The sequence below is a fragment of the Hemitrygon akajei genome, chromosome 2 (assembly GCF_048418815.1).
Source record: "Hemitrygon akajei chromosome 2, sHemAka1.3, whole genome shotgun sequence".
Classification (NCBI taxonomy): domain Eukaryota; kingdom Metazoa; phylum Chordata; class Chondrichthyes; order Myliobatiformes; family Dasyatidae; genus Hemitrygon; species Hemitrygon akajei.
In genome coordinates this window covers 68440176-68455604 of record NC_133125.1, presented here as the reverse complement: position 1 = coordinate 68455604, position 15429 = coordinate 68440176, and the positions used below count along the sequence as shown (strand labels likewise).

At 46.6% G+C, this 15429-nt stretch overlaps 1 protein-coding gene across 9 annotated transcripts; it reads right to left on the bottom strand.

Moving 5' to 3' along the window:
- Positions 1 to 5753: 5753 nt before the first annotated feature.
- Positions 5754 to 13473, bottom strand: LOC140713884 (uncharacterized). 9 transcript variants are annotated; one of them, XR_012095759.1, is made up of 3 exons: positions 12567 to 13473; positions 10510 to 10755; positions 5754 to 7121 (listed from the first exon to the last, which is right to left on the bottom strand). XR_012095759.1 is itself a non-coding variant. In XM_073024516.1 (3 exons), the coding sequence occupies exons 1-3, from the start codon at positions 11521 to 11523 to the stop codon at positions 6575 to 6577; spliced, it is 1260 nt and encodes a 419-aa protein (XP_072880617.1). In that variant the 5' UTR covers positions 11524 to 12540; the 3' UTR covers positions 5754 to 6574. The 9 variants fall into 9 exon arrangements, 2 of the variants coding, with proteins under 2 accessions (XP_072880617.1, XP_072880626.1); XR_012095762.1 differs by having other exon boundaries at positions 10510 to 10728; XR_012095767.1 differs by lacking the exon at positions 10510 to 10755 and having other exon boundaries at positions 5754 to 6733; positions 7035 to 7260.
- Positions 13474 to 15429: the final 1956 nt, after the last annotated feature.

The following is a 15429-nucleotide window of genomic DNA, read 5'->3' as shown; positions in this document are numbered from 1 at the left end:
GGCTGTGACAGGTGTTCCTTCTCTCCGGCTGGTTTAGTGCATGCATTTTGCTCTTGCTCTCAGCTTGATGGCTATTGGGCACTGGTTTTTAAAATTATCAGTGAGGTTTTGGGGGTGACACTGAGACCTTGCCTGCTTATAGCTGTATTTGGTGTGGGGGATGATGCCTTGGCTTTAAATGCAAACCAGTCGGATATCGTTGCATTTACATCACTTTTGGACCGTAGGAGAATCTTGCTGGTCTAGAAATCTGCCATTCCCCCATCTGCTGCTGCTTGGTTAGAGGACATAATGTTTTTTCTGAAATTAGGAAAGATTAAATTTACTTTGAGGGGGTCTGTGAAAAAGTTCTATTTGAAATGGGGAACTTTCTTGTCATATTTTGGGAGTCTTAAGGAATTACCTACTAGTTGAGGGCATCTGATTGTACTTGGGAAGTTGCCTTTCTCTTAACACGCATTTGGTTTACCTCACAGGGTGGGTGATGAATTGTAATATGAGTATATTCTGGATCACTTGACATGTTGTGGATGAGTGTGGGCCTTCATCTTGAAGGAGTGTGGGGGTATGGCTGTGAAATGTCCATACTTGTATTTGTGAAGAGTTGTATTGTAAATACATTAGCTGCCATGGTATGTTCGGGGAGGGAGGGTGAGGGGAGGTTTGTTTAGGGGTAAGATATAAAAGCAAATTGGAGGAAAATGTAATCCATTATGTATTCTGTATTGTGTCATTCCTTCAATAAAAATATATTTTTTTAAAAATTCTGCTTTCAAACCACTTAAAGGAGCCATCATCTTCTCCAAGTTGGACCTACGAGATGCCTATCATCTGGTCAGGATAAGGGAGGGAGATGAGTGGAAAACAGCGTTCAACACCCTTCTTGGTCACTGCAAATACCTGGTCATGCCATTTAGCCTCACCAATGCCCCTGCCATTTTCCAAGCTCTGATAAATGATGTCCTTAGAGATTTTATTAACTGCTTCATGTTTGTCTGTCTGGATGACATCTTAATCTTCTCCGGCAGTCTTCTGGAACACACTCACCATGTCCGTCAGGTTCTGCAGAGGCTTTGGGAGAACAAACTATTTGTAAAATCTGTGAAGTGCGAGTTTCACGTTCCTTCAGTCGGTTTCTTAGGATACGTCATTGAGAGCGAGTGAGGGCGGATCCTGTAAAGATCTGGGCGGTGGCGGAGTGGCCTACCCCACAACATTCAAGCAACTCCAGTGACTTCTAGGGTTCACAAACTTTTACCATTGTTTTGTCAGGGATTACAGCCGGGTGGCAGCGCCCCTTACTCGACTCACCTCTCCTAAGACCCCTTTTCACTGGGACCCCGAAGTGGACGCTGCCTTCTCGGAGCTGAAGAGACGTTTCACATCCGCTCCCAACCTGGTCCAACCTGACCCCTCTTGTCAATTCATTGTGGAGGTCGATGCCTCCGACTCCGGGGTGGGAGCGGTCCTCTCACAACGTTCAGGCCCTGACCAAAAACTTCATCCCTGTGCCTTCTTTTCTCGCTGGCTGTTCCTCGCTGAACAAAATTACGACGTAGGGAACTGGGAGTTACTGGCGGTCAAACTTGCTTTGGAGGAGTGGAGGCACTGGCTGGAGGGAGGGGAACATCTGTTTATCGTCTGGACTGATCACAAGAACCTTGAATACATCCAAACCACCAAATGCCTGAATTCCTGCCAGGCCCGTTGGGCATTAATTTTTGGTCGGTTCAGATTTACACTCACCTATCGTCCAGGGTCCTAGAACGGGAAGCCCGATGCCCTCTCCCATCAATACGTTTCCAAGTAGGGCCTTCCCAACCCCAAGACCATCCTTCCACTATCCTGTGTCATGGCTGCCCTCACCTGGGAGATCGAGGCCATAGTTAAAGAGGCCCAACAGACTCAACCTGACCCTGACAACAGACCCTCCAATCGCCTCTTTGTGCCCAATTCCGTTCGATCTCGGGTTCTCCAGTGGGGGCACACATCTCGTTTTGCCTGCCATCCTGGGATCGATCAGACACTGTCCCTTCTGAAGAGGCATTTCTGGTGGCCCTCTATGGACACTGACACCTGTTCCTTCGTCTCTGCCTGTTCTGTTTGTGCTCATGGAAAAGCCTCTCACCGACCACCTGCTGGATTGCTTCGTTCCCTACCTGTCCCTAGCCATCCTTGGTCGCACATTGCGCTGGAGTTTGTTACTGTTCTACACCTTTCATATGGGAACACTGCCATACTCACCGTGGTGGACCGCTTCTCCAAAGCCGTGCACTTGGTAGCCCTTCCCAAACTCCCTACAGCCTGTAAAACAGCCGAATTTCTCGTCCATCACGCCTTCCGCCTTCATGGTATTCCCTCTGACATTATTTCTGACCGGGGTCCCCAGTTTGTCTCTCAAGTTTGGAGATCTTTTTGTCAAACCCTTGGAGCCTCTATAAGTCTGTTGTTCGGCTTTCATCCGCAGACGAATGGTCAAACAGAACGAGCAAACCAGGATTTGGAAGCAGCACTGTGCTGCATAACTGCCAAAAACCAGTCTTCCCGGAGCACCCATCTTGCTTGGGTAGGGTACACCCACAACTCCCTGGTCAGCACTGTCTCCCTTCGAATGCTCCGTCGGTTACCAGCCCCCTCTGTTCTCCACTCAAGAAGATGACATTGCTGTGCCTTCTGTTCAGGCCCATCTCTGCCGGTGCTGCAAGATCTGGAAGGGCACACGCCCTGCTCCGCTCAGCCGACTGCAACTGGAGGATTGCCAATCGCCATTGGATTCCTGCACCTGAGTATCGGCCTTGGCAGAAGGTTTGGCTCTCGTCTAAAGACATCCCCCTCAAGAATGAACCCAGGAAACTCGTCCCTTGCTATCTGAGACCATTCGAGATTGAGAGTATAATCAACCCCTCGGCGGTCAGACTCAAACTGCCAAAATCTATACACATCCCCAATTGAAACCAGTATCTGTCAGCCCTTTGTGCCCTCTTGTTGAACCCCCTCCACCCGCCCGGATCATTGACGACCACCCAACATACACCGTTCCGCGAATACTGAATGTGTGCCGCCGAGGCAGAGACCTCCAGTACCTGGTTGTTTGGGAGGGATACGGCCTGGAGGAGCATTCCTGGATTCCCCGCTCCTTCATCCCGGACCCTTCCCTCATCTGTGATTTCCATCGTGACAATTCCGACAAGCCTGGTGGTTTGCCTCGAGACTCCCATTGAGGGAGGTGTACTATCATTGTCCTGATCGTTTGTTCCCTAGATTCCTCTAATTTCCTTTGATTGTGCCACGGTTCCGACCGTTAATTTCCCAATTGCTTCTAATTTTCTTTGATGACGGCACACCTGGTTTCCAGCAGGACCTGCAGCATAAGATCCCAGTGTTACAAACCCTAGTGCCAGATTGTTGATCTTTTTCTTGTGTGATAACTAACGTTTCCCGACCGCTTAGACCCGTTCGTTCTAAGTTTAGCTCCAGTTTCAAGGTTTACCTATGAGACTCCGTCTCTCTGTGTCAGGGCTCCATGTCAAGATCCCTCCTGTTTGCTGTTTGACGTTTACGTCCGTGAAAGCATCCTAACTCAGTCTCCGTGCCTGTGTTCTGCACTTGGGTTCACTTCCTTCGGTCATCAGGTGGCACAGCACGGCAGCAGCGGCTTTCAGACCTGGTGTTACTTTAACTCAATTTTTCTAATTTAATTTTTGAGACATGATTTTTAATTAGGACAATGGATAACAGAGCGACTATCTACCATTGCCAGATACTGCTACAGTACAGAGATCGCCCAAAAACAAACCTTCACGTAGATCTGATGGTTAAATTACGCAACCTTGGCTTGCTGAGAGGATCAGGCCTACAATCCTCGGAGTCGCCTGATGCTGGTGGCCGGAGATGGAGACGGCGTAAGCGATGTGCGAGGAAGTGGAAGGGAGGCAAGCGGGCAGGGGTCCGTGCCAGGCTAAAAGCAAACCCTAGCCGGCCGGCTCTCCCGTCCATTCTGCTCTCTAATGTCCACTCCCTGGACAATAAAATAGACTACATCCGACTCCAACGAAATACTCGGCAGGAGTACAGAGTCTACTCTGCGTATGTTTTTATAGAAACACGGCTCACTGGTGGAATTTCAGACACCGCCGTTCAGCTGGACGGGCTCGCCTTGTTTCGAGCAGACAGGGACAAGCTCTTTCCGGTAACACTCGCGGTGTTGTTGTGTGTTTACATCAATACGGAATGCTGTAAGAACTCTGTGCTGGTTTCCAGACACTGTTCATCGCTAGTGGAGTTTGTGGCAGTTCGATGCAGACCATTTTATTTGCCACGGGAATTCACCTCTGTCCTTATAGTCGGTGTCTACATTCCCCCCAGCGCTAATGCTAAGGAGGCGCTCTGTGAACTGTACGGGGCTATTGGCGAACTGCAGAACGCACACCCTGATGGACTGTTTATTGTCGCCGGTGATTTTAACCACGCGAACCTTAAGTCAGTGCTCCCCAAATTCCATCAGTATGTGGACTTTGCAACGACGGAGGCGAACGTGTTGGACCTGGTTTACACAAACATCCCCGATGCGTACCGGGCAGAGCCCCGCCCCCACCTCAGATACTCAGACCACATCTCTGTTATGCTAATCCCAGCATACAGACCGCTTGTCAGGCGCTCCAGACCAGTTCAGAAGCAGCTGAAAACCTGGCCAGCAGGAGCCATCTCTGCTCTTCAAGACTGCTTTGAGAACACTGACTGGCACATGTTCAGGGAGGCTGCAACCGATGGCGACTCTACCAACTTAGAGGAGTACACGGCATCAGTGACCAGCTACATCAGAAAGTGCATTGATGATGTTACTCTGTCCAAGGCCATCACTATACGCGCTAACCGGAAGCCATGGATGACCGCGGAGGTGCGTGCGCTGCTGAGGACCTGTGGCTCCACCTTCAGAGCAGGTGACAAGGCAGCTCTAACAACAGCAAGGGCCAAACTGTCCCGAGCCATCAGAGGGGCAAAGCGTGCACATGCCCAGCTAATCCACAGTTACTTCCAGGACAGTGGCAACACACGATGCATGTGGAAGGGCATCCAGGACATCACCAACTACAGAACAACATCACCTGACTGTGTGGGTGATGCCTCCCTCCCAAATGAGCTGAATAACTTCTACACCCGGTTTGAGGCTGAAAATGACGTGGCGGTGAGGAAGTCCACCCCTCCTGCGAATGACCAGGTGCTGTGTCTCTCCGTGGCTGACGTGAGAAGAACCCTGTGCAGGGTCAACCCACGGAAGGCTGCTGGACCAGACAACATTCCTGGTAGAGTGCTCAGAGGATGTGCAGACCAGCTAGCAGATGTTCTCCCTGACATCTTCAACATCTCCCTAAGCAGCGCCACCATTCCAACGTGCTTCAAGGCCGCCACCATCATCCCCGTGCTGAAGAAGTCTTCAGTATCCTGCCTAAATGACTACCGTCCTGTTGCACTTACATCCATCATCATGAAGAGTTTCGAGAGGCTCATCATGAAGCACATCAAGACCCTGCTGCCCTCCTCACTCGACCCCATGCATTTTGCGTACCATCCCAACCGCTCAACAGATGATGCCATTGCCATCTCCTTCCACCCGGCCCTAATCCACCAGGACAAAAATTCACGTACGTTCGAATGCTGTTCATAGACTTCAGTTCAGCATTCATCACAATCATCCCTCAGAAACTGATTGGAAAGTGTCGTGGTTACTTGAAATGACTTGGAGACACAGACAATTCTTCAAGAAAAGAAAACCTTTATTTGCAAACAAAGGCTGAGGCAATCAATGAACTCGTCACCGAAAGCTCCCCGAGCTCCGGTGTACAGCATTCTTTATAGTAATTTCTTATCTCAGTTACATTTCGGTTTTATTAGCATACCCAATCAATTTTTAGTTGCATATCATCTATATATGAATTAATTAATCGCTCTTGCCTAGCCCGCGGTACGTCACCATTGTTTTTCACCCGTTCGCATTGGGGCCTTATTCGTGGCCAAGATTATGTTTTTCAGACAACCTCCCTCACAGTACATTCCTGCTCGCAGCATCCTGTCCGCCACCGTTATCTCGTACTAAACAAAGGCTGAGTGTAATACATGGGATACATCGCAGCTGTAATAGTGTTACAAAACAAACAGGTGTACTGTAAGTGCCATAATATGCAGCTAAAAGAGTACAAAGTATCTAGTGAAAACAACACATAACAAAATGTGCCTAGTAAAATAATACATATTAATATTCGGTACCTAGAAGTGATTACATAGTATAGTAAATAGCTAATACATAGTGATTATAGTTCAGGTATATATAATGATTATATCAGGTATATTTCTCAATATAATCCCCCCTTTGAGACCCACAGGGTCTCACACAGAAAGAGAACACTCAGAGGCCGTGCACCAAAGCCAAAATAAAGTCCAGCATTTTAATCCCAAATTTGGGTCAACTACAATTTCCATACTCGGAGCTCAAAATGATCTCTATCTGTTATCCTAGGCTGTTGAGCCAAAAACCTGTCCCTCCGTAGCTGAGACAGGAAAAAAGACTCAGACACCCTTACAGACTAGTGTCCATATTATTAACACCTTCCAGTCCGCTTGATGCATCGTGCAGACTGTAACAGTACATCATCGGCTTTTCTCCTTGTCTAGGGTCAGATTCAACTATTTCCAGGAGCATCGGGAATTGTTTTGCTGTCGCACGCATTATCAAAGTCTTGAGACATGGAAAAAAAAACAGCACAGAATAAATGCACAACTTATCAGCACAATGCCTGCAGTCATTGCCAATTTAATCAGCCACGCACCCCATCCCCCTAGTTTGCTTTCTAACCAGTCAAACCACTGATGCCCAAATCTTGCATTCTGTTTGACCTCCTTCCGCAGATCCTTTAATTTATTCATTGCTCTGGTGAAAGACCCTTCTGGGCTAGTATTGTTCGGTATGAAAGTGCAGCATTGATCTCCAAACATCACACACACACACCCCCTTTTTCTGCCAAAAGCCAATCCAGTACCTGTCTGTTTTGCCACGCCATCCTGCTAGTTGCATCCAGCTGTTGCCCTAAGGCCTCCAGCGCATCATCAGTGTAGTTGATGAACCTCTGTTGATTGTAGTATATATAATTTATCCATTCAACATTTTTGCTTACCCCTATCACAGGTATGATAGCTTCCCAGTGAGCATCTCATGCGGTGTCAGGCATGTCACTCGATTAGTTTGCATGCGGTAACTCATCAATGCTAATGGTAAAACATCGACCCAATTAAGTTTAGTGTCTGCACAAATTTTGTTTAGTTTGGCCTTCAGAGTGCCATTGATTCTTTCCACCATGCCCTGTGACTGTGGGTGGTACACACATCCAAACCTTTGTTTTATTCTCAGTACTTGTAATACCAATTTGACCACCTTTTGGATGAAGGCCGAACCGTTGTCTGAGCTCATCTCCGAAGGTATTCCAAACCTTGGGATCACTTCATTTGTCAGGAACCTTACCACTGTTCCTGCCCCTTGATCCTTCGAGGGTATTGCCTCTACCCATCTGCTGAACCTGTCAATTACCACCAGAATGTATCTTTTCCCTCTTACCGTCTTTATCATATCTACATAGTCGATCACCAGATGTTGAAATGGTCCTTCAGGCACGGGTATGTGACCTATTGGGGTTGCAATCCCCCTTCGAACATTATTCTGTGCACAAACCTCACACTGTGCTAAAATATAGTCTACCGAAGCCTGTAAGTAAAGTGACCAGAAACCATCCTTTTTTATTTTCCTTATTACTTCCCCCCTTGCACAATGGTACACTCCATGTGCTTCTGAAATTAGGATAGTCAACAAAGGAGTAGGAGCTACCCACAAACCATCCTCTGTGCTCCACAGGCCTTCTAAGTTCTGCTTGGCCCCCCGTCGCCTCCACATTGTCTGTTCTGCCAACGTTGCCCTACCTTGCATTTCAACCAGGTCCTCTATCATGGGTTCCGGCTCTAGGCTTACCTGGGGTGCAATAATAACTGATGTACACCCAGACACTTTCCTGGCTGCTTTGCTTTTCCTGTGCCTGTCTCCTGTGTTAGAACCGCTGTGACATAACCCTCCTGTCGGTTGGATACATACAAATGAAAAACCTTCTCGTAGTCAGGCAAAGCTGGTGCTGACTGCAATTCCTGCTTAATAGTATTGAAAGCTATCTCCGCCTCTCCATTCCACTGTAAGCCGTTCTTCAAATTTGTATGTCCTGCTTCTTTCATTATCTTTCTCAGTGGTGCTACAATCTCAGCATATTCTCCAATCCAGTCTGAGCTATATCCTGTCATTCCCAGAAATGTCATCATCTGCCCTACTGTTTGGGGCTTTGGAGCCTTCGTAATCACCTCAATCTGACTCGGCGCTACTGCCTTTACGCCTTTAGATACCATCCTTCCTAAATATTCTACCTGCTGCTTACAAAATTGCAGCTTTTTCTTAGATACTTTATGCCCTCCATACGCCAGTTTCTCTAAAAGTATCACAGTATCCCGTTCACACTGCTCTTTACTTTCAGAACAAATCAACAAATCATCCACATACTGTATCAGTGTACTTTCCAGCAAAATGCCATCCAAATCTTCCTTCAATACTTTATTAAAAACATGTGGTGAATGCTTAAATCCTTGTGGCATTCTAGTGTAGGTGTACTGGTTGTCTCTGTATGTAAATGCAAACAAATACTGACACTGTTCGGCTAGGGGAATGCTGAAGAAAGCCGAACACAAATCAATTACTGAAAAGTAGCTTGCTTCTGGCGGGATATTAGTCAGCAGTGTGTGTGGATTCGGGACCACTGCTGCCACATCCTCCACTACCTCATTCACTGCTCGTAAGTCATGTACCAGTCTCCATTTAGACCTGTCCGCTTTTGGGACAGGCAACAGCGGAGTATTGCAGGGGCTGTTTACTCTCTTAAGCACTCCTGCCGCTAACAGTCCCTGTATTGTTGGCACTATACCTTCCTCTGCTTCCGGTCTTAAGGGATATTGTGGTCTCCTAGGTGGAACTGCTCCTTTCTTTAACCTTACCTACACCAGACTGGCTGTTTCTATTTTCCCCACGTCCGTGTCATGTTGCGACCACAGAATAGATGGCAACTTGTCCAATATTTTATTTTTCTGCCAACCCCTTGCCTGCCCCAACAACGGCATGTGTGGCTGAGGAGTTACTTCAACTTCCTTCATAGTTCCTGTCACATTTATGTTTACCCCTATCTTAATGTAGTTGTTGTCTCCAGATATCCATACCTCAGGCATAACCTTTCTCCAAACCGTTACGGTGCTTACCTGCTTTACCGGGGTCCTAGGTCTTTAGACTGGTATCCCTCATTTACCAGCAAGGTTATGTGGGGTACAGCTTCCGGTATCCTGTACCATTCTTTCAAGAAGGTATTCCACCTGACTTGCAGGGCTGCCCCCTGCTTCCCAATTACAATGGCTTCCCCTTTTAGGTGTTGTCGAATATCTGTCCTCATGTTCCATCTCCTCTCTACCTCCTTATTCTGAGCCTCATCGAAAATTACAGTGCAATGTAACTCAGATTTGGGTGCTACAGCCTCAGGTAATATGGCCTGCACACCCTGTTTCCACTTTTCCCAGGTATCCCAGATCTGATCTTCTATGTCCCCTATCCAAAAAACATTGGCTCTCTTATCTTCTCGCACTATCAATTGAGCCCCTGCTCTTTCCACACTTAACCCATTTCTGGTGCATTCTAATTTTAATTCCAGTTTCAATAAGGCATCTCTGCCTAACAAATTAATCGGAGTTCCTTTAGATACTAGTACTGGTAAAACAATTCCTTTATTTCCCATTTTCAAATGCACTGGAGCCGTGCACTGTGTCAACTGTGTTTTCCCTGAGAACCCTACTGTCTTAATAAATTTTCCTGACATGGGAAGGTGAAGGGCATACTGTGGCTGTACACAAGTGTACGTGGCTCCAGTATCTATCATCATTGGTGTCAGTTGCCCTTCTAACATAACTTGAACCATAGGTTCCTCTTCTGCCTCCCTCGTTATCATTGGGTAATGTCCCTTCCCACTCGAGTTCTCGGGACACCCCTAATACCTTGCATAGGGATTTACAGGTCCGCTCGGACCCCCAGGAGCCGGCGTGTAGCCAAACTGTGGCTCCCTTGCCATCGGCTTCTGCTGATACGAGACAGGCCATGGTTTAAATGGGCAGTCTTTCTTCATGTGTCCAGGCTGGTTGCATCCCCAGCACAATCTTTCTGCCTCTCTTTCCCCCTGTCTCCTCTCTAATCCTCTTTGCCCATAACTCCTCTGCCCCCTCCTTGGAGTTCCAGTCCTGTCTGGGCTGTTGCTTAACTCTACTCTGTCCCCAATAGGGCATCTGTGGAAATGTTCTGCCGGAGACATTCATTATTGGCATGGGGTTTTCTGGCCCTTGACTGACAGAATGACCGGTTCCCCCATCTAATGGTGTAATGGCTGTACTCACACTAGTGATGGCTGGCAGCATCTTTTTGCTTTTTTCTTTGTCCTTCTTTTTCAGTTCTTCGAGCTGCATTTGCAATAGCTTTCGCGGCACCTCTTCTTGCTGCTCAGCCAGCTTTCGTTTGTCTCTCCGATATTTCTCCACTGTGTGGACGACGTGATCACTGAATGCTTGTGGGGTCAGTGATGACAGCCCAACCACCTCCTCCAATTTAGACTTGACCTGTGGAGGCATTGCATCCAAAATGCTCTGTCGGAACAGTGAGTTCAGAAACAAGTTATTTTCCACCTCTTGCTCAGTCTCCAGTCTCCACTTTTTCAACTGGTTTTCTACATAGGCTGCTGGGTTTTCAGTGTCTCCCAGTAGTTCCCCCTTTAAGGCTTTGGGGTCTACTCTGGGTGGATAAAGCTTCCTGAGGGCCTGCCATACCCTCTGTCTCACTGGATCAAAATTGGCCCCATCAGTCTGTGGACTGTCCATATTCTGTAAGCCAGCCATCTCCATCAGTTCTTTCAACTTGGAAGTTCCCATCAATCTTATCAGCAGTGCCTTCAAATCTCCCATAGCCAACAATCGTCCCGTTGTTTCCTCCTCAAAGGCTCTAATCCACTTTCCTGCCCCCTCGTGCAGACTAGGCAGAGTATTTTTCAGCCCTTCCAGGTCCTGGGATCCCCAAGGGATAAACTGTACTTGTCCTGATCCCTTTACCAGCAGTGGCAGCATTTCCTTCTCCCCGTTCCATGTAATCAAGCTTCCTTCGTCACTTGGTTCTTTATCTATTGCTGGCCCTAGTACTACTGGCTGCCACTCATACCTTCCTGGGGTATACCTTCTTCCTTGCTCCTTCTCCACTCTAGTCCCCTCTTCCATCTCCAATATCTGTTTCTCCGTCCTCTCTCGTATTTCCTCCAAACTCTCGTCTCCTACCTTCCTCCAACTCACTCCATTCTTGCTGTCTAGATGATTCCTGTTCTCTTCTAGTCTGTCAGTCTCTGCAGTATAACCGATACTCCTCATAATCCCTCTTCTCTCTCAACTGGTGTAGCCTTTCCACTACTCTTTCCATCTCCCTTCTTTCCTGTTCTATCTTTATCTTTTCTCCCTCTATCTCGTTCTATATCGCCGCTTTTTTCCTTCTCGTATTGTTTTTTTCCTCCTCATTATCCCAAACTTGGACTTCTCCCTGCATGTTTACTGTTCCCGTCAGCAGGGGACACTGCTTAGGGGTTCCTTCCTCATTATAGGGAGGGGGTTTTTCTGTTTCTTTCGCACCCGGGTATGGAGCTGAAGCCAGCTTCTCACCGTACCCTCCTCTCTCTCTAACAGGCTGTGTTTCCAGCACCTTAGTGTCTTCCTCGTTTGTAATCAATATTCTACCTGTCCTCCTCAGCCTTTCTCCCTCCGTTCTGAAGAGTTTTAGCACTTCCATTTCTCGTTCTCTTTTTGCCCTCTTTTCTTAGATTTATCTTTTGGTTTGTAATTTTTTAATTAGTCCCTCCATTTCTTCGCACAAACTTACATCAAACGTTCCTTCTCTTGGCCACTTTGTGACCAGGTTTTTGGTTCTTTTTTCCCATTTTTCTGAAGTTTTTGTGATCTCATATTTAATTAACGGGAATTTTTTGCTCAGAATCTCTACTGCCGTTCCTTCACCTGTCATGTTATTCTCTCTTTTTAAGGTATTTCAGAGATTCACAGTTTGTTTACTGGATAATATTATTTACTCTAATTCTATGCCTAGTCTATTCTGTTCTGCCCGTACAGACCTCTATTCAGAGTGGTACCCACAGAACTTGCTCTTTGCACCTCGTCTGTTCAGACCCTTATCTCTTAAGGCGGTATCCACGAGGATTTTCTACTCTAATTCTATTCTATTTTTCCTTACCCTGCCCGTGCAGCCCTTCGCTCTGTGCGAAGCGGTATCCACAGGGATTTACTCTACTTTTCCTTACCCTGCCCGTGCAGCCCTTCGCTCTGTGCGAGGCGGTATCCACAGGGATTTACCAACACCACGTGGCATTTTTCTTAACTTAACTTCTTATTAACTTATTTGTACTTACCCTCACTGCAGTGTTCTTGATCAATCCTCTGAGCCTCCTCTGTTAACCCCCAATTCTGCCAGATTCTTTGGATCGGAGAGACCCTTTGGCAGTGGTTCCACACTTCTGAGACTCCAAGACCTCCTCAAAGCCAACAGAATTCTTAGTCCAAATTGTCGCAAAAAGCGCTTACCTTTTGTTTGGGTGCACCCTTAATTCTGTTAGCCTTGTGGGGGTCCCTAGAGGACTGGGAAGCGACCCCAATCTGCCATTTCTTTTCCGCGGGTCTCTTTCCGACCCTGCTCGCGGTCGCCAATTTTGTCGTGGTTACTTGAAATGACTTGGAGACACAGACAATTCTTCAAGAAAAGAAAACCTTTATTTGCAAACAAAGGCTGAGGCAATCAATGAACTCGTCACCGAAAGCCCCCCGAGCTCCGGTGTACAGCATTCTTTATAGTAATTTCTTATCTCAGTTACATTTCGGTTTTATTAGCATACCCAATCAATTTTTAGTTGCATATCATCTATATATGAATTAATTAATCGCTTTTGCCTAGCCCGCGGTACGTCACCATTGTTTTTCACCCGTTCGCATTGGGGCCTTATTCGTGGCCAAGATTATGTTTTTCAGACAACCTCCCTCACAGTACATTCCTGCTCGCAGCATCCAGTCCGCCACCGTTATCTCGTACTAAACAAAGGCTGAGTGTAATACATGGGATACATCGCAGCTGTAATAGTGTTACAAAACAAACAGGTGTACTGTAAGTGCCATAATATGCAGCTAAGAGAGTACAAAGTATCTAGTGAAAACAACACATAACAAAATGTGCCTAGTAAAATAATACATATTAACATTCGGTATCTAGAAGTGATTACATAGTATAGTAAATAGCTAATACATAGTGATTATAGTTCAGGTATATATAATGATTATATCAGGTATATTTCTCAATAAAAGCTGAACCTACTGGGCCTGAACACCTCCCTCTGCAACTGGATCCTAGACTTCCTGACTGGGAGACCTCAGTCAGTCCGGATCGGGAGCAGCATCTCCAACACCATCACACTGAGCATGGGGGCTCCCCAGGGTTGTGTGCTCAGTCCACTGCCGTTCACTCTGCTGACCCACGACTGTGCTGCAACACACAGCTCGAACCATATCATCAAGTTCGCCGATGACACGACCGTGGTGGATCTCATCAGCAAGAATGATGAGTCAGCTTACAGAGAGGAGGTGCAGTGGCTAATGGACTGGTGCAGAGCCAACAACCTGTCTCTGCATGTGAACAAAACAAAAGAGATGGTTGTTGACTTCAGGAGGGCACGGAGCGACCACTCCCCGCTGAACATCGACGGCTCCTCGGTAGAGATCGTTAAGAGTACCAAATTTCTTGGTGTTCACCTGACGGAGAATCTCACCTGGTCCCTCAACACCAGCTCCATAGCAAAGAAAGTCCAGCAGCATCTCTACTTTCTGTGAAGGCTGAGGAAAGTCCATCTCCCACCCCCCATCCTCATCACATTCTACAGGGGTTGTATTGAGAGCATTCTGAGCAACTGCATCACTGCCTGGTTTGGAAATTGCACCATCTCGGATTGCAAGACCCTGCAGCGGATAGTGAGGTCAGCTGAGAAGATCATCGGGGTCTCTCTTCCCACGATTACAGACATTTACACTACACGTTGCATCCGCAAAGCAAACAGCATTATGAAGGATCCCACACACCCCTCATACAAACTCTTCTCCCTCCTGCCGTCTGGGAAAAGGCTCTGAAGCATTCGGGCTCTCACGACCAGACTACTTAACAGTTTCTTCCCCCAAGCTATCAGACTCCTCAATACCCAGAACCTGAACTGACATCAACTTACTGCCCTCTACTATGCCTATTGTCTTGTTTATTACAGTATGTATTGTGATGCCTGCACTGTTTTGTGCACTTTATGCAGTCCTGGGTAGGTCTGTAGTCTGGTGTAGTTTTTTTCTGTGTTGTTTTTACGTAGTTCAGTCTAGTTTTTGTCCTGTGTCATGTAACACCATGGTCCTGAAAAACGTTGTCCCGTTTTTACTGTGTACTGTACCAGCAGTTATGGTTGAAATGACAATAAAAAATGACTTGACTTGACTTGACATTTCACAGCAATTGTGCTCTTTCACTTGTTCCCTCTGCCTTATATCCCTCATTAATCTAAAAACCAGATGACAGCTTTTCCACAGTGACTTCTTACTCATCCTATCAGGAATATTTCCTTCACCCTACGCATCTATTTCTAATATTCTCTGCAACTTAAAACCACACTGTTTTCACAACATGATGCCAGCGAAGGCTCTATATCCTGAAACATCTGTTTTGCTATCCACAGTTACTAACCTGCTGAATGTTTTCATAGGCTTTTCTATCTTTACAATTGACCTGTTTTAATGACTTTGGGAAAGAAGTGGCTTCTTCCAGACGTGAGGAGTGGCAGAGTTTTCTCTTTCTGTGTCATACAACTCCCTGGGTAGATGAGACAAATAAACTCCAGGCTGCCACATGTAAGCATGGGACAAGGCAAGATGTGAGGCTGTGGACTCACAATGGCCACATCTGCTTCTGCTGATTCCTATACCAATAGCAAAACTATTTACTCTTGGATGGGCCCAGTGAACAACATAGAAATGAACCTCATTAATCAGGATGGCATTCCTGAAAAGGTACTTCAACAAGCATTAGGCCTCTTGTTAATGGTATTTTGGCAGCCTTTCCAGTTGTGTTTTGCTTCAGTCAATGTGAAATGTAACTGTTAAATATGAAGCCATGATTTACATTTGAACTTCAAAGGGAACTTTTATTTTGCAACACCATTTCAGGCTTTGTTTGATTTATGGAATATCCTGGAC